The sequence below is a fragment of the Macaca fascicularis genome, chromosome 2, assembly GCF_037993035.2.
Source record: "Macaca fascicularis isolate 582-1 chromosome 2, T2T-MFA8v1.1".
In the NCBI taxonomy this organism is placed as follows: domain Eukaryota; kingdom Metazoa; phylum Chordata; class Mammalia; order Primates; family Cercopithecidae; genus Macaca; species Macaca fascicularis.
Genome location: NC_088376.1, coordinates 152,414,531 through 152,438,613, shown reverse-complemented (window position 1 = coordinate 152,438,613; position 24,083 = coordinate 152,414,531). Strand labels below are relative to the sequence as shown.

The window sequence follows — 24,083 nt, the reverse complement described above, 5'->3', positions numbered from 1 at the left end:
TCGGGTTTGGAGACAGATCATAGAGCCTTTTCATGCCCTTGCCCATAAGCTGCTCTGCCTCCACCTTTCCTTCCACCCCTCACCTCATGTTCTGTATGGTCACCTAGATGCCTTTGAAGATGAGAAACCCCCAAAGAAGAGCCTTGTCTCCAGAGTTTCACAAGGAAAGAGGAAGAGAGGCTGCAGTGATCCTGGGGGTTCAGCAGGTGGTCCAGCAAAAAAGAAAGTGGCCAAGGTGACTGTTAAATCTGAAAACCTCAAGGTTATAAAGGATGAAGCCCTCAGCGATGGGGATGACTTCAGGTGAGATGCCTGCAAAGCTTTGTCTCGGGTCTTGATTTTTCTCATCAGAGAATTGTGAGTAATGAAAACCTCTATTCTTACTTGTCACTGGGGTCCATGGAAGATTGGATCTTTAAGCTCTTCTAGGTACAACTCAGACCTGTAAGAACTGGAAACTTTACAGATAAGAACGGTGACAGTGTGCAGAAAGTGATTTGTTCATGCTTCCACAGCCAGACAGTGGCAAAAGCAGGAGAACCCAGGTCTTCTGACTCCTGGTCCAGTGTTCTTTCTACTACACAAAAATATTAGATATATCACAAAATATTTACCTGCCATTCCAGCTTTATCTCATACTACTTTCCTCAAGCATGCTCTTCTCTGGCCCACCTGGACTTCTCATCATTCACTGAACACATTCTCGTACTTTCTGCACCTGCATTGTGCTCATGGTATTCCCTCTACCTGGAGTGCTTGCTAGCTTCCATCTTGAAGATGCAGATCCGAAACCACCTACTCTAGAGGCTTCACTGATTCCTCCCCCTTCTCTCCTCTGATTTCCTGTAGTGCTTCTAGGGAGTGTGATATGTCTGCCAGTTATTGTTACCACGCCACATACCCAGGCTTACTACCCTGTGACCTCTCAGAGAGCTGGAACCATGTGGGGTTCATTTTCATATGCCCTGTAGCATCGATTGCAGGGCCTTTTATTTGGCAGAAACTGAAAAAGTATTTTTGCAGTGAATGAGCATTTATAGTAATATGTTGTGAACAATAATTATGAGCCCAGGGAACACTTGGTTATCTGCCTCTTAAGAAAGTTGAGGGGTGGGGAGAAGAGGAAGAACAGAGGGGTAGTTGTTCCTTTGCTTCTTAAACAAATCCTCACTCCCAGTAACTGCTTTTCCAGCAGCCTCTAGTCCTGGCGTGAGAGAGTAGTCCAGTAGAGAGCACAGGAAGGGACACGGGACAGCATGCTGATTTTCTGCCATGGTTCATCTCTTCTTTTCTCTAGACTTTCCTTCCCTTCCCGTCCCGTCCCGTCCTGTCCCCGTCCCTGTCCCGTCCCGTCCTTAATGGAGTCTCGCTCTGTTGCCCAGGCTGGAGTGTAGTGATGCAATCTTGGTTTACTGCAACTTCTGCCTCCCAGGTTCAAGTGAGCCTCCTGAGTAGCTGGAACTGTAGGCGCCCACCACCATACCCAGCTAATTTTTGTATTTTTAGTAGAGATGGGGTTCCACCATGTTGGTGTCGAACTCCTGACCTCAGGTGATCTGCCCAGCTCGGCCTCCCAAAGTGCTGGGCTTACAGGCGTGAGCCACTGCGCCCGGCCTCCCCTAGACTTTTCTGAAGAATGCCTCTGAGCTTACTACTTTCCAGTTGCGTCCCCTCACTAGTTGAATTGTATCTTCAGAGACATATACATAGAGATAGGCCATGATACTGCCAAGGAAAGCTCTGAGTTCCCCTTTCCCTCTCCTCTGAGCATTGACTGTGGTCATTTCTGCTATGTTCATTCTAAGGGGAAATTTTTATTGCTGTGGTGTTGAGGGAAAGTGGTACCCTAAAAAAAGAGCATATTACTAGAGCTCAAGATTGATGATTGGTTATTTTAAATGTTTATGCCAAAATCCTAGATAATATTCTCACTTGGTACCAAGTGCCAAAGTTTACACAAGTTAAAAGTAACTGGATACTCTGGACACATTTTGTATATGAATTTGCAGAAATATATTACGAATCAGCAAGTACTTAGTCTTGAACCATTGTTTAGCCAACTACTTATCTATGTTATTATCTATTTAGCTAGCTAGCTGTCTATGTATCTTGTTATTTATGACTCACCTATGTGTAGTGACATCCCTACTTGAAGTTAGAATGCTACGAACAGAAATATGATGTCTCCTTACATCATATTTCTTAAAGATGGAAAAGAAATCTGAGTAGGCTTATAGTAGGATAAGTAAATGTAAATTTTATTCTCTTCTTTCTGGCCTCCAAATGCACGTAAATCACACAGATATCACAGTTCTGGAACTCATGTTATTATTTTGGTGTCTTCTAACTTTTCCTTGTCATGTCCAGGCACAGCTATGTTTTCTTTCACACAGATCTAGATTGGAGGTTTTTTGACAGCACATCTGGTATGTATTAGATGATCAGAGCACGTCTTGATGAGATGTTGAGACATGTGTTGATGGAGGAAGTGAGGCTCAGCGCTTACTAATCATCTTTAAATAGTTGCCACAGATTCTCAATAAATAGGAGGGGTTTTAAAAATTCCATTTAGCTTGAATGGAACTCGAGGATATCTGAGCCTTCTTCATCTTCCTTCCTGTGGTCTTTACACAGGGACTTTCCAAGTGACCTCAAGAAGGCACACCATCTGAAGAAAGGGGCTACCATGAATGAAGACAGCAACGAAGAAGAGGAAGAAAGTGAAGATGACTGGGAAGAGGTTGAAGGTGAAACATCTCTCTTTGTTTTTCAGAACTCTTTGGTTCTGTTTGTTTTTTTTTGTTTGTTTGATTCTGTTTGGAGTCAAATCACTAATTGCAATCCTGTTGTTTCCTTTTGAGCTAATTAGACCACAGATAAGGTTGTACCAGGGACTTGCTTTGCTATATATGGAAAAACTCAAGGCCAAGTTACCAAAGAAGGCTGTTTACTCTCTTTCTCTGGTGACTGTCAATGGGGTAGATATAAATAGAGAGGCAGCACTATTTAGAAGGAGCAGAGGCTTTGAAAGTAGTTAGAACTGAGTTCAGTGCTCAACTTTGCCACTTAGGTAGCAGTGTAAGTGAGTAATTTAATCTTGAGCAAGTAACTTCACCTCTCTGAACTGAGTTTCTCATTAGTAACACTCTGTAAACACCGAATGTTTAGTGTGAGCCATTCACAGTACAGGCTGTAGGATTATTGTGGGGAAAAGAAAGTTTGCAAATGTATCATACACTCACAGTAAATACCAGCTAATGTTATCATCCTTGATTCCTTCTGTCTGACCTGACTTTTCCCCACCTTTTTCTTTTGAAAGTGTTCATATTTATCAAAAAAGTGAAAAATGTAATATATGTCCTCTTCACCTAGGTTCATTAACATTTTGCCACATTGAATGTATGTTTCCCTCTGTAAATATTCATTGTGGAACCATTTGAAAATAAATTGTAGATATTCTGATATTCCACTGCTGAATACTTCAGCATGCATTTCCTAATAATTAGACATTCTCCTGCATGACAGAATGACCTCATCACACCTAAGAAAATGAAAAATAAGTCCCCAATTGTTACAAAAACATCCTTTATAACTGTTTCTTTTTCCACACCAAGATCCAACCAAGCCTTGTATTTGATCGTTATGTCTCTTCGGTCTCTTAATATAGAGCAGTAGCTCCCGCCCACCACCTTGTTTTGCTTTTCATAGCACTGCCTTTTTTGAAGGGTCGTAGTCTTTTGTTTTGTAGACTGTCTCATGTTCTGGTTTTGTCTGATAAACAGTCACATATCTTTTGATGTTGTTAAACTTGTTTCAGTATCCCTATATTTCTTGTAAACTAAATCCAAAGATGTGATTTAATTTTTATTAAACTTTTTTTTTTTTTTTTTTGCAAGAATCCTTCCTAGGTGATGCTTTAAACCTTATCTTGCATTGATTAAGCCACCTCTAATGTCAGATTGTTCCTCTTCTAGTCATGCTACCTTTAAGCTAGCTGTACTACCATGTCCTTTTGACATGGCCTCATTAGTCTTTGAGAACATTTTTGTTTGGCTTATACTTTTCTTGCTGTAGACTTGAAACCAGCTTTTTTTCTTCAAGAAGCTGTGGTTCATTTTAGTAGAGATTCGTGTATAGAGACCAAGATCTGGCATTAGATGCATTCTTTGCCAGTGAGATGTCATGGCTTCTAGGCCGAGATCCTCTTTTAAGGAACTTTTGCTAATGAAGTTTTCAATTAGATCCAGTTCAGCAAGTTTAGTCGTTTTCAGCTACTGTATACAAGCAATATAGGGGGCGAAGAGATGAAAAGGATGTATTTCTTGTCACTTTGAGAATGAAAGATGGACACCTAAGTCATGGCTCTATACAAAGCAAATTGTGCTAATTGTTATAGTGATATAGAATGCAGAGAAAAAGAGATTATTCTCATTTGACTTTTTTTTTTTTTAAAAGAGTTTTAAGTATATACATACATGCATGAGTGTCAGCTTTTTAATAGCGGGGTCTGTATGCTTTAGGTCCCTTATCTAAAGACTGCCTGGGTCATGTGGGTTAAATGAGACACATGAATATATAACACTCAGCACAGTGCCTGGCACATGGTAGGACTCAGGGCAGGGCATGCCTAGGGGTCTCTGTGGGCTATCTCTCTCACATTCATGCCTCACTTCCTCCTTCCCAGCAGAACCTTGATTCTGTTCAGTACAGTAGGTTTTATTATTGTTATTACTATTACTGATTTTTTAAAATGCTTGTTGATAGAACTTAGTGAGCCTGTGCTGGGTGACGTGAGAGAAAGTACAGCCTTCTCTCAATCTCTTCTGCCTGTGAAGCCAGTGGAGATAGAGATTGAAACGCCAGAGCAGGCGAAGACAAGAGAAAGAAGGTAAGCTTAGACCCTTGCTTGTAGGCTCCTGTCACATGTAGTTGGCAACAGCTGCTGCTTTAGGAGGACTTTGGAGAAACTTGTAGGGGACCAAGACTGAGTCTCAAAGTTTTTGAGAACCTTGGGTCAGGAACCTGATTTACCTTTAGAGACTTGAATGAGACACCTTCGTGTCCTGGCTGGGGTGGGGGATGAGGAGAGAGAACTCCTGTGTGCCAAGGATTGAGCAGGTCATCCGTTATCTTACGTAATCCTTAGAAAAGTGTTATGAATGAGGAGCCAGAGGCTCAGAGACACTAAGTAATGTTTCAGGAGTCACTCAGCCAGTAATTGAGGAGCTGAGACCTAATCCTTCTCATTGACTTGGGATTCACGTTTTCCCTACCATGTCACGCTGCAGGACTTGAGGCAGTGCCCACCGTGGTAGGGAGCCCCTATCCTTCCCAGCATCCTGGAGTACCTCTGCAGCCTCTGAGGACCTGGGAATATGGAGCCTCTGATGGCTTGGGAAGTACACTGTGCGATGGGCACGTTGCTAGGCACAGAAGAGGGAGATAATACAAATCATTCAAGAAGTGTCAAGTTGTCTTGAAAATTTATGGTATATAGACTGAAAGAGGTTTTACACTAGAACAGTGTCACGTAAATGACGGTGTGTTAATTTAACATTAATAAAGGTAATGGCTGCTAAGTAGAGAGTCAGTAGTCGGAAGAGTTGGACAGCCAGAGAAGACATCCTGGAAAAAGTGAGCTTTGAGGCATGTAGGTGAGGTGTGGTCTGCTGTTGGTTGAGAGGACGGTTGTCTGGGTACAGAATGTCCCAGGCCAAGGTTTGCTGATGAGAAGGAGCCAAAGAGCCTACAGGAAATAGCTGGGTTGCAGATGGACTTGAGTAGCACAGCCTTGTGTAGGGAAACAGGGAGAATGATTCACTGTCATCCAAGGAGAAGGAATTGCCTGGGGGAGTGGAGTCTGGTTTCAGTTCCCCACTTCATTCCCAGATTTTTCACTATGTGTTGCAGTGAAAAGATAAAACTGGAGTTTGAGACACATCTTCGGAGGGCGATGAAACGTTTCAATAAAGAGGTCCACGAGGACACGCACAAGGTAAGGGCAAGGGATGATAGGGAAGGACTTTTCGTTGTCGGCGGTAAGAGCTTGTGCTCACCGAGGCTTTATTTCTGGCTTTGCTGCTCACTCTGTGGCCATGGCAAGTTTCTTACTCTCTCTGAGCATTTGTGTCCTCGTCGGGGAAGTGGGGGTAGTAATAGTGTCTGCCTGGGAGGGTGGTTGTGTATTATAGGTAAGTAACTTACAGCACCAATGCCTGGCATGCAGCAGAGGCTAAATAACAAGTACTTGCCTTCCATCTCTCCTTTCAGTCATTTAATATCATTAATTCTAATCCCAGCTGCAGGCACTGGCTTTTAACTTTACCTGATAATTATTGAACACCTATACACACCTAGCAAGGTGCTTGGCGTGGTGGGGATAGAGACTTGGATAAAGCTTATTTCCTACAATTGAGGAGTATCTGATCTCTAGATGGAACATGGACTTCCAAACAGAGAAACTCAAGACTATGCCTAAAACAGTGAAAGAGATCAGCCTGGCTCTGTGGAGCTGGGCAAGGCTTTATGTAGGAGAAAGGATTAGAGCCGGGTCTAGGAGAAAAAGTTGAAGACTCTAGCCAAGTTGTGGAGGGGATGGCAAGGTGCCCAGCTCACCTGCGTGTGTGGAGTGTATAGGATGGGGGGTGGGGGTGAAGGGAGGGCAGGCTTTGGTTTCCCTTTGATGGATGGTGGGCTGCCAGAGAGGATAGCGATGGGGTGGGGGAGATGCTTTATGTGCAGCTGCTCCAGAAATCTAGAGGTGCAAGGACGGTGATGAAGTTAGAGAGGGTCGCCTCCTTCATCCAGGCCTGGGGCAAGAAATGAGACAGCTTTGTGCCTTTCACCTCTTGTTGGGTGCTGGAGGTGAAAGAAAGGGAAGATGACTCTCAGGTTTGAGACCTGAGTGAGGAAAGAGAGGCAGCACTATTGATTAAAATAGAGCGACTGTTAGTAGGGGAGGAGGAAGCCAAGGTTGAAGGGAAAATGACGCAAAGCAGTGTGTGAAAAGAGGGGAAGAGGCCATATAATCATTTTAGTAGGTGGATGAAGGGTGGGGTTTGGGGTCAGAGGAAGGGCGAAGATGTGGAGCCTGTGACAGAAGGTTGGGCTCAAACACCCAGGGAGGTGGTGAGAGCAGCCCAGTGAGCCCAGTGAGCTACGTCCCACCACCGGCTTCCACAGGCTTCCAGCAGTCTCGCCAGCTCCACCTCACTTGCCTTTCCTCCTGATCTCGTGGAGCAAACCCCAGTTATGACAGCATTTCATCCAGAAATCTTTCAGTATGTATCTCTAAAAGACAAGACCAAAACAAAAACAGTTTGTATTTTGAAAACAAAGCAGTTTGTATTTTGAAGCTTTGAGTTTTGATGACTCCTTTGAAGGAATGAGTATACAGAGAGAAAAAGAGAGGGTGAAAGACAGGCTTGGGAAGTGGCCAATACTAGTATTTTTACTTTCTTATATGTAGAAATGGCAACACATATTTCTTGCCCACAGGATGTCTTGATTTTGGCAGCAAAAGTTCCTCCTGGTCTCTGGCCTGCCTTCCATGCTGCCCCTTCCTCCTTTCCTTTTTACAGGTTCACCTTCTCTGCCTGCTAGCGAATGGCTTCTATCTAAATAACATCTGCAGCCAACCAGATCTGCGTGCTATTGGCCTTTCCATCATCCCAGCCCACTTTACCAGAGTGCTGCCTCGAGATGTGGACACCTACTACCTCTCAAACCTGGTGAAGTGGTAAGGCCCTCCGCCTGTCCTGCAGCGGTGGGGAGTGTAGGATTTGTGTTCCTCTCAGAGGCTGTGTTCAGATCACTTCCACAGACCTTCCCTGAGGTGGTAACTATGGATCAGGTGGTGGGCATGGCATTGAAGATAGAGAAATGCCAGGCATGATCTTGCCCTGGTGTAGCTCCCAGACTGGTGGGGAGACAAATACATACCAGGTAATTACAGGGTGGCATGAGGAGTGCCCTGAAAGGGGTGTTCTGGGAACTGCATGCTCACAGTGCAGGGGTGCTTTTCTCAGCTGGGAGGTCTGGGAAGGCTCCCCAAGGAGGTAAAGTCTGAGTTGGGTTTGCAGTGATGAAAGGAGTTAGCAAGACAGGCTGGGGAAAGTAGGACAGGGGCAGGCGGGTCTCACGATTCACTCCCTCTTTTGATTTTCTTGGCTGTAAATGAAGATTCCCATTTGCCCTGACCTCTGACACAAGGAATGCCTGCTTTCTCCCCAGGTTCATTGGAACATTTACAGTTAATGCAGAGCTTTCAGCCAGTGAACAAGATAACCTGCAGACTACATTGGAAAGGAGATTTGCTATTTACTCTGCTCGAGATGATGAGGAATTGGTCCATGTAAGTGATTCCTTCCAGATCACTGTTTTTTCTCAGTACTGTTAACTAATGATAATGGCAGCCATGTGCCAGATGCCATTCCAAGTGTGTTACCAACACGACCTCAGTCAGTCCTCGTAATGACGATAGCTGCTGAAGCTCAGAATAGCTACTTGATGCCTCTAAGATCTTTTCCTTGGTGAGCCTGAGAATCAAGATTGGGATTGGAGTCTGAGTGGCAGGCCTGCGTGCTTTCCTCCCTGTCACCTCTAGTGCTGGTGTACCAAAAAGCCCATAATTTTTGGTCAGATGTGCTAGAAATATTTTCATTAATTATTCCAATTTTGTCTTCAAAAGTCCCAAGGAAATGTTTTTTCACATGGGATGCTGAAGTCCTTGAGAACGTGTTTTTGTATCTCACATTTGGGTGATGACACTGGCAGGCAGCAGTGCAGTGAGGAGGGTTCTGTCCATAAAAAAGAATCGTGATAGCAGAGTGCTCCAGGGACAGGCAGGCTTTATCAAATGCCTATGGGCACCTGTAGGGAAGGCTGTGTCTGAATAAAACAAAAACAGAGATCGAAATGTGGTTTTATCCCTAGAAGATTCCTATTAATCCATACAATTCAATCTGGAAGTCCCAGATTCTCTGGAGAAAAAGACCAGATTTTTCATATCTGTAGAGGCCAAATGGTTGACATCTTTAGTTCTCTTCTTCCATATTGCTTTTAAAAAGCCTAAGATATTTGGCAAGGCTGATAATGATGTTATAATATGCTGCCCAAAGAAAACTTTTTTTTTTTTTTTTTTTGAGACAGAATCTCTCTCTGCCACCTAGGCTGGAGTGCAGTGGTGCGATCTCAGCTCACTGCAACCTCCACCTCCCAGATTCAAGTGATTCTCATTTCTCAGCCTCCCATGTAGCTGGGATTACAGGTTCGCACCACCATGCCTGACTGATTTTTGTATTTTTAGTAGAGATGGGGTTTCACCCTTCACCCTGTTGGCCAGGCTGGTAACTCATTAATATTTTAGTATTGTCCTCCCAGACTTGCTTCCTGTGTATTTGTGTACATATGTATTTGTTTTATTTGTTTAAGCAAAATGGGATCATATAGCTTTTAAAGAGGGGGTACAATTCAGTGACCATTTAGTACGTTTACAGTGTTGTGTAACTACCACCTCTATTTCCAAAATGTTTTTGTGACCCCCACGGGAAACCCTGTATGTACCCATTAAATACCCCGTTGTTACCCCCGTCCCCGCTCATGGCAACCACCAATCTGTCTTGTGTCTCTGTGGATTTACCTATGCAGGATATTTAGTATAAAATAAATTATACACTATGTGGCCTTTTGTGCCTGTCTTTTGCATAGCATAATGTTTTCAAGATTCATGTGCATTTTAGCATATATCAGTATTTCATTAATATTTATGGCTGAATAAGATTCCATTACATGTATATATATTTTCTCTATCCATTGGTGGACATTTCGTTAGTTTCTACCTTGTGGCTGTTGTGAAGAGTGTTGTTAACAATGTCTGTACATATATTTATTTACATACCCTGTTTTCAGTTCTTTTGGGTATATACCTAGGATTGAAATTGCTAGGTCATATGTATATTCTATGTATAACTTTTGGAGAAACCACCAAACTGTTTTCTACGGTTACTCTACCATTTTACATTCCCACCAGCAATGAACAAGAATTCCAAATCTTTGCCAACACTTGGTTATTTTCCAATGTTTTGATTATAGCCATTATGATGGGTGTCAAGTGATACCTCATTGTGGTTTTGATTGCGTTTCTCCAATGACTGATGATGATGAGTGTCTTTTCGTGGGCTTCTTGGTCATTTGTGTATCTTTTTTGAGGACATGTCTATTCAAGTATTTGCCTATTTTTTAATTACGTTGCCTTTTTGTTGATGATTTGTAAGAGCTCTTTATGTATTCTGGATATTAGTTACCTATCAAAATACATGCTTTGCACATAGTTTCTCCCATTCTGTAGGTTGTCTTTTTACTTTCTTGATGAAGTCCTTTGATACACAAAAGTTTTGAATTTTGACAAAGTCTGAGTTACCTATTTTTCTTTTGCTCTTTGTGCTTTTGGTGTCATATCTAAGATTCCACTGTCAAATCCAAGGTCATAAAGATCGACCCCTGTGTTTTCTTGTAAGAGATTTATAGTTACTGCTCTTACATACATTGAATATTTGCACATATCAGGTAGGTGTTCAACATCATTCTTATGCATGTGGATAGCCATTTGTCCCAGCATTATTTGTTGAAGAGACGATTTTTTCAGTGGGGCTTGGATGGTGTGGCATCCTTTTCAAAAATCAACTGGCCATAAACGTATGGGTTAATTTCCAGCCTCTCAATTCTATGTTATTGTTCTTACGCCAGTACAACAGTGTTTTGATCACTGTAGCTTTGTAGTAAGTTTTGAAATCAGGAAGCCTCAGTGTAACTTTGTTCATTTACAGTATGCTTTGGTTATCTGGGGCTTCTTGCAATTCCATATGAATTTGATGATCTGTTTTTCCATTTCTGTGAAAAAGCTGTTGGAATTTTGATAGGGACTGCTCTGAATCTGTAGATTAATTTATGTGCCATTACCATCTGGTTATTAGGTCTTCTAGTCCATAAGCATGGATGTCTCTCCTTTTATTTTTGTCTTTCTCAGCTGTATTTTGTAGTTTTCAGTGTACAGTCTTTCACCTCAGTTAAATTTTTTTCCTAGGTACTTTATTCTTCTTGATGCTGTTGGAAATGGCATTGTTTTCGTAATTTCTCTTTTAGATTGTTCATTGCAAATGTATGGAAACTCAACTGACTTTTTTGTGTTGTCTTGTACCCTGCAGCTTTGCTGAATTCATTTATTAACTCTACTAGCTTTCTTGTTCGTTTATGTATGGGATCCCATATGGTATCTATAAGTAGATCATTTTACTTCTTCCTGTCCAGTTTGCATGCCTTTTGTGTCTTTTTCTTGCCTAATTGCTCTGGCTAGGACTTCAAGTACAGTGTTGAATAATGATCGTGACATCAGGCATCCTTCTTTTGTTCCTGATAATTCATGGGGAAAGCTTTCAGTCTTTCACCATTAAGTATCATGCTGGCTCTGGGTTATGATGTTGACTCAGTTTCCTTCTATTCCTAGTGTTTTGAATGTTTTTTTTTTCTCATGAAAGCCTGTGGGATTGTCTCAGATGCATTTTTCTGTGTCAGTTGAAATGGTCCTCTGGATTTTCTTTCCTTCATTCTTTTAATGTATATGTAATTGATTGATTTTCTTATGTTGAACCATCCTTGCATTCCTAGAATAAGTACTACTTGGTCATGTTGTATATGTCTTTTAATATGTTGTTCGATTTTGTTTATTAGTATTTTATTCAGGATTTTTGCATCTATATTCATCAATTGGTTTATTTTCTTGTGATGTATTTGTCTGGCTTTGGCATCAGGGTAATGCTTGCCTCGTAGAATGAGTTAAAAAATGTTTCCTCTTCTAATGTTTGGAAGAGTTTGAGAAAGATTAAGGTAAATTCCCCTTCAGATGTTTGCTAGAATTCACCAGTGAGGTAATCTAGTCCTAGACTTTTCTTTGTTGGGAGGTTTTTGATTTCTGACTCGATCTGTTACAGATCTGTTCAGATTTTTCATTACTTCTTGAGTCAGGTTTGGTCATGTGTATGTTTCTGGGATTTTGTCCATTTTCTATACATTATCTAATTTGTAGGGATCATACAGTTCTGTAACCTGATTTTTTTCCTCAGCAATGTACATTGATAGATTTCTTATTAAAGGTGGTGACTGTGTATGCTTGGGTAGCACTAGACTGTTTCCAGAGTCCTGTCAGCTACATTATCTTGTCTAATCCTCTTTAGAGTCGTGTGAGGAAGCTGAGGCAGGGATTATTCTAGATGCAGAAATCCAGGTGTAGGGAAGTCACTCAGCTAGTGGTGAACACTTAGTTATCCAGACTTCTGGACCTGTGCTCCTGTGCCATGCTGTACAATAAGAAATTGAGAAATTAATATTGGTACAATGCCATCAGCTAAACTACAGACATTATTTGGATTTTCCAAGTTTTCCTGCTGATATCCTTTTTCTATTCCATGATACTGGTTTGTATTTAGTCATCATGTCTCCTCCAGTGTGTGACAGTGTTTTGATCTTTCCCTGTCTTTCATGATCTTGACACTTTGGAAATTTTTAGCCGCAGAAGAAACAAGGCAAAAGCAATCATTTATCTCACCATAACATGGCTCCTCACACTGGACTTTCTCCTGAGGCTGTGGCAGTAATCAAGGAGAGATGCTGGGACCTGGAGACCCGTGTAGGAAGGCCTTGCCTGAGTACATTATCACTGTTGCCGCTGAAGGTCAGGTCCCCTGAGGGGCTCCCAGACTTCCAAGTTAACAGTGTTCAAAGCTGCAGACTCAGTTAAAGATTCAACGTGGGGAAAATTGGAAAACAGGGAACAGACTTAGGTGATCTGATGATAATGATATTTTCTACTAGTTCTTCCCAAAGTGGTATTTCATTTTATTATTTTAGTCACAAACGTAACACATATTGACTATAGAACAATCAGAAGATAGGTAAGCAGAGAAAAAAATCCTGTAAACACCCATAACCCAGTATGTGGATGCTTTTTCAAATATCCATGTATGTCTAAATTTATATTTACGTTTTTTTTTTTTTTTTTTTTTTTTTTTTTTTGAGGCGAAGTCTTGCTCTGTTGCCCAGGCTGGAGTGCTGTGGTGCGATCCCGGCTCACTGCAAGCTCCGCCTCCTGGGTTCACGCCATTCTCCTGCCTCAGCCTCCCGAGTATAGCTGGGACCACAGGCCCCTGCCACCACGACCGGCTAATTTTTTGTATTTTTAGTAGAGATGGGGTTTCACTGTGTTAGCCAGGATGGCGGCGATCTCCTGACCTCGTGATCCACCCACCTCGGCCTCCCAAAGTGCCAGGATTACAAGCGTGAGCCACTGCACCCGGCCGTATTTTGTCTTATAAAAATGTAATCACATCATACTTTTGAAAGGAAAAATTTTATTTTCCTTTAATATATGACGAGCATGTTCCTGTTCTTCTATGAAGATAAACCTCTGCATCATCATTTTTAACAGTGTCTGGAGTTTCCATTGCCCATCGCGTACTGTTAGAAAGTCTGGCTGTTTCCAACTTTTCCCTGTCTTGAACAAGCACCATAACAAACAACATTAAACTCATTACATCTTTAATTACTTTCTTAGGATAACTATGTTATTCCTTTTCATCATAGATATTCTTACTGATTCTCCGGGCTCTGCAGCTCTTGACCCGGCTGGTATTGTCTCTACAGCCAATTCCTCTGAAGTCAGCAGCAGCAAAGGTGAGGTGCTCAGGGCTGCCAGAGAAGAGCAGCAGTTGACAGGAAATTGTCACACTTAAAAAAACTGATCATTATTGTATTTTTAAGAGCTGATATTCATGGAGTGTGGGTTCTTTCGAGCCTTTCACATATCCTGTGTTAGGGAAGACTCGGGCACATGAGTGGGTATCTGGCATCCTGAGCTTCATGAGTGCAGAGTGCTGCTTTTGTTTCTGTTGTGTAAATTGGGTGGAATGGTGCCTGTCCTCACTTGCTCCGTGAAGTGCTGATGAGTGAAGCAGTGAGTTTTGAGGTGCTCTAGGTTAGCTTCAAAAAGCTAAATGCTATACTCATTGGGGTATTGGCATTATCTGAAGCCTGGTGGTCTAGAAGCTGATTTTCATAATGTCTGTATTCTTAAAACTACAACTGTATTAAGTTCATACGTATTTGTTTGCAAAATGCTTATGTCCGAGGTGGGTAGTAGTACTGCTGAGGAAAGTGAAACTTGGAAGTTAAATAATTTACATAACCAATAAGAGTTAGAACTGGAATTCAAACCCATGTTTGACTGTTTCCAAATCCCATGTTCTTTTCTCTTTACCGTTAGGGTGAAAATAATTATACTGTGGCCTTATCTAAGATGCTACCGATTTTAGCCATACATGCATACAACCCTGAGGGATAGCTGGTTGATCACTGTCTGAGCTGGGGACATCTTGATGTATTGGTTCTCTAGCTAGTGAATTAACCCTATTAGATTACAGGATTTCTATCATATCCTTAGCAAAAGAGGGAAAAAAGGAAAGCAAAGCAAAATTTCTTACTCTGTTTAAGGGAAAGAAACCTTCCAAGGAGAGACTGACTGCGGATCTGGGAGGCTGCTCAGAAACTTCCAGCCAAGTTCTAGAAAACCACACCAAGCCAAAGACCAGCAAAGGAACCAAACAAGAGGAAACCTTTGCTAAGGGCACATGTAAGCCAAGTGCCAAAGGGAAGAGGAACAAGGGAGGCAGAAAGAAACGGAGGAAGCCCTCCTCCAGCGAGGAAGACCAGGGCCCAGGAGACAAGCAGGAGAAGGCAACCCAGCGACGTCCGCATGGCCGGGAGCGGCGGGTGGCCTCTAGGGTGTCTTATAAAGAGGAGAGTGGGAGTGATGAAGCTGGCAGTGGCTCTGATTTTGAGCTCTCCAGTGGAGAAGCCTCTGATCCCTCTGATGAGGATTCCGAACCTGGCCCTCCAAAGCAGAGGAAGGCCCCCGCTCCTCGGAGGACAAAGGCTGGGTCCAAGAGTGCCTCCAGGACCCAATGTGGGAGCCATCGTAAGGACCCAAGCTTGCCAGTGGCATCCTCAAGCTCTTCGAGCAGTAAAAGAGGCAAGAAAATGTCCAGTGATGGTGAGAAGGCAGAAGAAAGGAGCATAGCTGGTGTAGACCAGTGGCTAGAGGTGTTCTGTGAGCAGGAGGAAAAGTGGATATGTGTGGACTGTGTGCACGGCGTGGTGGGCCAGCCTCTGACCTGTTACAGGTACGCCACCAAGCCCATGACCTATGTGGTGGGCATTGACAGTGACGGCTGGGTCCGAGATGTCACACAGAGGTACGACCCAGCCTGGATGACAGTGACCCGCAAGTGCCGAGTTGATGCTGAGTGGTGGGCAGAGACCTTGAGACCATACCAGAGCCCATTTATGGACAGGGAGAAGAAAGAAGACTTGGAGGTAAGGCCTTGGCTGCCAGGGGCTCTTAAGACCCAGTCAGGTTATTAAAATTATTCCTGTTTTTGAGCACCTTATATATGCCCAGCACTATGTTGGGTGTTTTTAGTGGGTTGTCTCATTTAATTGTCTCAGCAATATAAAGCTGGGGCAGTTGCTGCCTTAATTTTAGTGGTAAAAGTTGTGGAGATGAGAGATGAACTGCCATGGTGTTTGAGCCCAGGTCTGTGTGGCTTTGGAGCCTGTATACTATTAGTTATTGCCCAGTTATAAATTTGGAGCTTTAGAATAATTTATGCAAGTAATATAACTCAGACTGAGTGAAAGAAGGAATAGCCCATGGATATATTCTCCCCCTTCCCCCATCATGCGTGCATGTAAAGATGCATGTGCAAACACCCCTCATGCATAGAACACTCACCTCCTGGGAAAGAGCGGTCTCAGAATGAGACAATATCTTCAGTCTATTGAGAAGGCAGATTGGGAGGCAGAGACTTCTAGAACATAACACAGCTATGTCACTTGATCCTAGAACCAGCACTTAACACCAGGAAGAGTGCCCGAGCCGCCTGTGTGTACGGCAGTGGTGGTGTTGGGTGGAGCTTGCCATTTCTACACAGGAACATGCCCAGATTTGTCACAGGTTTATTTCCAATCACTCAGGATAGGTAATTTGCAGATTTATTAATCCTTTCCTATAGGAGTGCAGTGCATCCCACATTGAGTGTTTGCTCCAGGGGTGTTCTTGGTTCATTTTACCTAGTAATGACGGGTTAAGTGGAAATTATGCAGATGGTATTGTAACTAATGTACCTAAAGCTTAGTGGAAGCTGAACATGCAGCGTCCTCTCCTACTATCAGCAACTCCACATTGCCAGTCCTTACTAGTCTGTTGGGGTTTTTGAAGAAATGCCAAGGGCAAGCCTAAGAGAGCCTGGTGAACAGGGTGACTTAAAGCAGTGAATTGCCTACTGAGCAATGAGCAATCTTAGAGAAGGGCAGAGAGAACACTGTCAGGGTGGACCAAGAGAAAAGTCGCAGGGTGAGAACCACTGCTCTCAATTTCCTGTGAGAGCCGGCAGATAAGCTCACGCTCTTCTTAGAAGAGGATTGTCCCTTTGAGATAAGACCTTCTTACTGAAGAGCACTGTGTTTTTTTCTTCCTTGCAGACCTTTAACAGAGCAGGCGCTGATCTGCTGGGGCTGGGTTAGGCATCTAAGCATTCAAATAGGTTAGACAACTTTTTGAAGTTGCCACAAGCCACAGATTTATTTGATTCTTTTTAGCTTTTGATTCATCTGTGACCGACTTACTGGCCGGAGCTACAGATGTGATGTTACAAAAATCATTAGTGTTCATGAAACCTTGGATCCACCACCTGTTGTCAGAACAACTTAGTCTAAGGATCATCTCCCTCAAACTTCATTTCCTCTTCTAAATAACATGCTCAACTTTGTCTGTCTGGCCTTTGCAGTTTCAGGCAAAACACATGGACCAACCTTTGCCCACTGCCATTGGCTTATATAAGAACCATCCTCTGTATGCCCTGAAGCGGCATCTCCTGAAATATGAGGCCATCTATCCTGAGACAGCTGCCATCCTTGGGTATTGTCGTGGAGAAGCGGTCTACTCCAGGTGCGTGAGGCAGCTTGGTTGGCCTCAGGGGCTTCCTGGTGGTGTGGGATTAACAGCCTTCTTCCTGGGCAAAGGGTGCTGATGGGAGCTCATCTGACTTATCAGTGTTCTCAGGCTAAGCCAGTGTGCGTGTGCTGTGTGTGTGTGATGTGTAGGAGAGAAGAAAATTTGAAAATTAAAACAGGAATTAAAAGAATGGCAGGGGAAAAACAGTTACAAAGGAAAAGAAAATACAAAGTAGGAAAAATAAAATTTAAGATAGGGCAATATAAAACACGCCCCACAAGTACAAGTCAAAAACATACAAAAGGAAGGAACAAAGGATTTGATTATGGAAGTTAAAAGTGAGTGGATTTTTCATGGGTACAGAGCTCTGTTTGGCATGAAAAAGTTCTGGAAATGGATGGTGGTAATGGTTGTACAATGTTGTGAATGGACCTAATGCCACTGAACTGCACATTAAAAATGGTTAAAACGGTATATTTTATGTGACTGTATTTTATACCACAGTAAAAAGAAATAGCTAAAAAAGGAGTGGAATAAGAGCAAAAAATGAGTAAAATATATATAAAATTAAAATTGAAAAATGTTAATACAATTTTGAGGTAAGAAAAAAATAGATACAGGAATTTTGAGAAATGGGAATAAAAAGCAAGTAAAATAAGTGATTTTAAAAGACATGGGATGTACAAGACCAAGAAATAGGAGATGTTCTTAAATGAGAAAACAGGAAGTAAAGAAAACAGAAAAAGGAAGCATAGGGAAACCCACATGAGAGTGGGTGATTTGAGTCCTCCCACTGGGGATGACTTCCTGCTTGTCAGCCCCCTGTGGGAGTCATACTGGACCCTCTCTTCAGGGCTCTGCCCTGTCTTGGAGCTTTTTGTTTGATGTCGGGGGGCACGCCGCCCTGGGCAGGGGCAGGGCTTTGTTGTTCTAGGACTTTAGCACCCAGCAGTCAAAGGCAGCAGGGGGCCTGGGCTGCCCTGATAGAGGCTTCCTCTTGTGGGTATGTATAGTAGTTGGGAGAAAGACTGTTGGGAAGAGAGTGCTGGTGTCGTCCAGGGGCACCATGTCAGTGATAGAAGGAAGCATTAGAGGTGCATATTTATTGATTTTTTTTAAATTGTGGCAAAATATATGTAACATAAAATTTACCATCTCAACCTTTTTAAGTGTACAGCCTACAGCATTAAGCACATTCACACTGTCATCCAGCCATCACCACCATCCATCTCCAGATTTCTTTTCCTCTTCCCAAACCAAAACTCCGTCCCCATCAAAAACTCCCCATTCCCCTTCTCCAGCCCTGCACCCACCATTCTCCTTTCTGTCTCTGAGTGTGCCTACTATAGGGACCCATGTAGGTGGAATCATGCGGTATTTATAGTCATATTGTGACTGGCTTATTTCACTTAGCATAATGTCTTCAGGGTTCATCCATATTGTATGTAGCATGGGTCAGAATTTCCTTCCTTAAATTTTAGGCTGAAACTCCATTGTGTAGGCAGACCACATTTTGCTTGTGCCTTCATCCATCAGTGGGCACTTGGCTTGTCTCCACCTTTTGGCTGTTGTGAATTATGCTGCTGGGAACATGGGTGTGCAGATAACTTTTGAAGATGCTGCTTTCAGGTTTTTTTTTTTTTTTTTTTTTTTTTTTGTATATACCCAGTGCAATTACTAGGCCAGATAGTAATTCCCATCATTTTTTTAGGAACCACCTTACCATGTCCACAGCAGCTGCACCCATTTTACATTTTCACCAACAGTCCACAAGGTCTCCACTTTCTCCACATCCTCACTGACACTTGTTACTTTCTGTGTTTTGGTAATAGCCATTTTAATGAGTGTGAAAAGGTTAGAAGTTCACATTTATTCCAAGAGGACTGTGACCACTTCCCTGCTGTTTTCCTTAGGAAGATGTCCAGATGCTGCCTGTCAACCCCTAAGACCCCTTTTTTACCCGCTCCTGTCTGAAGACCACACCATTACATAATCACTCCTCTGGGCAGTCAAAGATGTTCCCCCCCCCGCAGTGGGAGCATGAGTGGAGCTTTGAGCTCTGGCAGGTTGATGCTACTGGCAGAAGCGCTGCTCTGGCACTCAGGAAATGTCCGGTCCTCCCAGCAACCATGTGTGGTAGAAAGGACAAGCTCACTGTCCCTAGTTGATAGGCGAGGACGCAGGTGCTCCTTGACTTAGGATGAGGTTGGATCTCCATAAACCCGTTGGAAGCTGAAAATAGGATATCCTAAGTTGAGAATGCATTTAATATACCTAACCTGCCCTAACTGGACCTCATGTAGGTGGAATCATACGGTATTTATGGTCATTTTGTGACTGGCTTATTTCACTTAGCATAAAGTCCTCAAGGTTTACTCCTGTTGTATGTAGCATGGGTCATAGCTTAGCTGAGCCTCCCTTAAACGTGCTGAGAACACATTAGCCTCCAGTTGGGTACAGTTATCTAACACAAAGCCTATAATGAAGTACTGAATATCCATGTAATTTATTGAATACTGAAAATGAAAAAGAGAATAGTTGTATGGGTACTTGAGGTACAGTTTCTCCCGAGTGTATATTGCTTTTGCATTATCATAAAGTTGAAAAATCTTGAATCAAACCATTGGACGTTGGGCACTGTCTGTACTGAGGCTCAGGAAGGTAAAGTGACTTGTCCAGATGGCCCAGCCAGGAAGTGGCACAGGTAAGATTCAACCTCCATCCATTGTGCTGTGCTGAAATTCAGCCTCAGATTCCCTTGTGGGTAAGGGCCTGAACCTGCACTAGGAGGAAATGGGGTGCCCTTGCTCATTGGAGCCGCTCCCTGGACAGAGTGAAGGGGTGCAAACTAGATGGGCGTGCCCTATTAAAGATGGCTTGGCAAGGGAGGGGTTGAGCCTCATTGGAAAGTAGACTTGCACGGCTTTGGTGAGCTCTTAGCTCTGGAGGAAGAGTGAAGCCAGAGGATCTTTGCCTGCAGGGATCATTTGACTGTTCCATGTGCATGTGTCTTGGTTCTGTGATAGCTTATTAGCTTATTATAGTTGGTTTCTCTGCAGCCTTCCTTTGGGTTCACTGTCCTCTCCTCTGGACACTTCCCCCCACATGGTGTTAATAGCAGATCAGAGCCTCAGCAGGTGCTTGCTTGGTGGTGGTAGTAAACGTGAGTAACTGCCTGCACACAGTGGCCTTTACCCCATCCTGATAGGCTGTAGCTGGAGCTCTCACAGGCTCTGGACACCAGAGGAGAGGAAAACCTATAAAGGGAAGGAGTGGTGGAGGCAAGGCACGAAGGCTGCAGAGTAACTCCATGCAGATTAGGGTTTGTAAGTGGACACATCCCCCAAAAGACAGGCAGTCCACATTCAAGGCTGTTTGGCTAGCACAGCTCCTTTGGGCCCCCTAGGAACCTGGCCTGCTTCAGGGTGGCAGAACCTGAGGAGGGAGCCTGCAGGGCCCCTCTGAGTTTGCCTTTGTGTCCTGTGTTCATTCCGCAGGGATTGTGTGCACACTCTGCATTCCAGGGACACGTGGCTGAAGAAAGCAAGAGTGGTGAGGCTTGGAGAAGTACCCTACAAGGTAACTGGAGCTGGAGGGTCCCAGCAGGGAGTGGTGACGCAGGACTGTAGCTGAGTGGGAGAACTGGGGGCAGAGAAGTGATGATGAGGAGCCTCCCAGTGTCCTGCCCAGGATCCTGATCAGAAATGTCTCACTTTCTCGGTTTGAGCAGGATTCAAGGAGGAGAGAAACATATCTTTAAATTGTCTTATTAATAAGACATTTGTAAGAAATTGATCTTCCAAAACAGAAAAGAAATCTAGGCCAAATAGTAGGCCTCAGACTCCTTATGTGAGTTCAAAGGTTCTACAGGTTGGAATTGAGTTACTGGATGGTCCTGGGAGGTCAAAGCCCTGCTTTATAGCAGCACGTTCTCCAGTCAGATTATCCTTCTGTTTGGCAGTTCTCCGAGCATTTTGCATGTGTGTGTTCTCTGTTGCCTCAAAAGCCATAGGAATTGGCATTATGATGCCCATTTTACAGATGAGAAAACTGAAGCTCAGGGCAAGTGACTTGTCCAAGTCCCCACAGTTAGAAAAATGGCAGAGCAGAGCCCAGGTGAGAATCCCAGGGTCTGCCTTGAAGCCAGTGCTCCTTTCACACTGTGCTGCGGTATTGTTAGACTGGTTGCTCTTGAGGAACACGAACCGAGCGAGGTCCCACAGAGACTATTCACAGGACACACAGCTCAGTACGACCAGCAGAGTAAAGTGGCCGATCACAGAGACCATTTACTTCTCATCAGACCCCAGGAGTCCTTGGGGGTTGCAAGACTCCGGGAAGCTGGGTGGGGAGTGGAGGGGCCTCCGCTTAGTGGGAAGGGCTGTAGGTGCTGGTCGCAGTCACTGCCAGCAACAGGCTGGAGTGTGTGATGCCCCTTGCCCGGGCCTGCAGGGCTGCTGAGGATTTTCTCTGCACCATCTCACCTGTCTTTCATGCTGGAACCAGCATAGCACTGTCCAGTTGAAATGTAACATGAGCCACACATTTAAATTTTTTAGTAGCTACATTAAAAACCAAAAACAGTTGGAATTTTAACATTAAAATATATCCAGATATATCTAAAATACTATTTCAGCAGTAAGAAATATTTTAAAGTGTTGAGATACTTAAATCCATTTTGTTCTAAGTCTCTCTAATCCTTTGTGTTTTGACTTTCTGTACCTCAGTTCAGACCAGCCACATTTCAGGTGTGCAGTGGCCACATGTGACTGGTGGCTGTCATGGTAGCACAGTTCTGGAATAATCCCAAATCTCTCAAATGTACCTCTTGTTCTGATCCCCACCACCCCAACTCCTGCCTCAGTATCTTTTGCTTGGGCAACAGCCACAGCCTCCATTCCAGCCTGAATCCATTCCCCTGTCAGTCACTAGGCTCTTTCTGTGTGTTCCAGCCGTCCTTGCCCCACCCTGGCCAGCGCCTTTAGTCCGAGTCCCGCACCCTCCCCATGGTGCAAAGTGATGTTCTGGTGCTTACTGCCTCTGCATTCCAAAGGACTTCAGAGGCCCCAGGTCCCAGTGTTCTCCCACCTCTGTGTCCTTTGGGGTCCAGCCCTGTTCTCTTGGGCAACTCCTTGCCCCTTTAAGCCTCTGCTCAGGCAGGACCTGTTCTGAGCAGCCTTTTTGCCTCCACTGTCCTCAGGGCTGGGCAAGAGCTTGCCTCTGAGCTCGCGTTCCACCCTGTACTCTTCACGCTGAGTTGTAGCTGTGTCTCTTCCCCTGCAGGAGCCTGAGCTCCTAAGAGAAAAGACTGTCCCCGCTCTGTCCCTCCTTCATGACTGGGTCATGGCCTGGTCTCCAAGAGATCCCAGTGGAAGTTTACTGAACAGTGCTGGGTGAATGGCTTCTCAGAAAGGGACGGTTGTCGGAACTCAGAGTCCCTCAGTCCCTGAAGCGGTGACAGAGAGGGTGCGCCCAGAGACAGTGGCAGGAACGGACATGAGAGCTCACAGGCCACCCCCAACCTGGGGAATGGTTTTTCACATTTTTAAAGGGTTATAAGAATGAGAAGAATAGGCCGGGCACGGTGGCTCACACCTGTAATCCCAGCACTTTGGGAGGCCGAGGCGGGTGGATCACAAGGTCAGGAGATCGAGACCATCCTGGCTAACACAGTGAAACCCTGTCTCTACTAAAAATACAAAAAATTAGCCAGGCGTGGTGGCGGGCGCCTGTAGTCCCAGCTACTCGGGAGGCTGGGGCAGGAGAATGGCGTGAACCCAGGAGGCGGAGCTTCCAGTGAGCTCAGATTGCGCCACTGCACTCCAGCCTGGGTGACAGAGCGAGACTCCGTCTCAAAATAATAATAATAATAAGAAGAAGAAGAAGAAGAAGAAGAATAAAGAATATGTGATGGAGGCCACACGTGACCCTTTACAGAACGAGCTTGTGGGCCCCTGCACTAGAGGAAGTCTGTATGTCCAGGCCCAGGGGCCAGCCCTCAGCTGCATGCCCATGCCTGCCTCCTCTAAGAGTTACGTGACTCTGTCCTTGCCGGTCCTGCACCCCTCTCACCACGTCACTCCCCAGGGAAGATCTTGGCCTTGGCCACTGCACGCTGTTGGGGAGCACACTGGGGGTCCCGAACTGTCAGTGCTTTCCAGGGCATGTGAGCAGACATAGGTTATATGTTGAGACATAGGCTCTTCTGATGGCCAGTTACCTAAATTGTAAATCCTGGTTCTTGTCACTTACCAGCCATCGGCTCCTAAGACCTAGCTTGTGGGTTTGTTGAAAAAATTAAATAAGTTAATGACATATAAAGCACTGAAGATAGGCTGGGCGCAGTGTTTCATGCTGTAATTCCAGCACTTTGGGAGGCCAAGGCAGGTGGATCATTTGAGGTCAGAGGTTTGAGACCAGCCGGGTCAACATGGTGACACCCCATCTCTACCAAAAATATAAAAATTAGCTGGGCATGGTGGCAAGTGCTTGTAGTCCCAGCTACTCAGGAGACAGGCATGAGAATCACTTGAATCTGGGAGGTGGAGGTTGCAGTGAAGTGAGATCACGCCAGTGCATTCCAGCCTGGGCAACAGAGTGAGTCTCCATCTCAGGGGTGGCGGCAGGGGAAGCACCCAGAATAGTGCCTGGGACAGAGAACGCTCTATAAATGTTAGCTAGTGCTTGTAGTAAGAAAAGGGGAGCAGCCGGACACAGTGGCTCACGCCTGTAATCCCAGCCCTTTGGGAGGTTGAGGCGGGTGGATCACCTGAGGTCAGGAGTTCAAGACCAGCCTGGCAAACATAGTGAAACCCTGTCTCTACTAAAAATACAAAAATTAACCGGGCGTGGCGGCGGACACCCAGCTACTTGGGAGGCTGAGGCAGAAGAATTGCTTGAACCCAGGAGGCAGAGGTTGCAGCGAGCCAAGATTGCACCACTATACTCCAGCCTGGGTGACAGAGTAAGACTCCATCTCAAAAAAAAAAAAAAGGGAGAAAAAGCACCCCAGCTGGTAGGC

The 24,083-nt window shown here is 44.3% G+C and overlaps 1 protein-coding gene across 3 annotated transcripts in view; it reads left to right on the top strand.

Moving 5' to 3' along the window:
* Positions 1-24,083, top strand: part of XPC (XPC complex subunit, DNA damage recognition and repair factor) — a 33,467-nt gene that overhangs the window by 5,467 nt on the left and 3,917 nt on the right. For all 3 annotated transcript variants that reach the window (XR_012431522.1, XR_012431523.1, XM_005571676.4), the window contains exons 2-11: positions 108-303; positions 2,635-2,747; positions 4,765-4,888; positions 5,911-5,995; positions 7,581-7,738; positions 8,233-8,353; positions 13,636-13,725; positions 14,542-15,423; positions 16,896-17,056; positions 20,560-20,641. Coding sequence is in view for 1 of the 3 variants with exons in the window: in XM_005571676.4 (XP_005571733.3) it covers positions 108-303; positions 2,635-2,747; positions 4,765-4,888; positions 5,911-5,995; positions 7,581-7,738; positions 8,233-8,353; positions 13,636-13,725; positions 14,542-15,423; positions 16,896-17,056; positions 20,560-20,641 (2,012 nt within the window). In the remaining 2 variants the exon portion in view is untranslated. The remainder of the gene's footprint in view (positions 1-107; positions 304-2,634; positions 2,748-4,764; positions 4,889-5,910; positions 5,996-7,580; positions 7,739-8,232; positions 8,354-13,635; positions 13,726-14,541; positions 15,424-16,895; positions 17,057-20,559; positions 20,642-24,083) is intronic.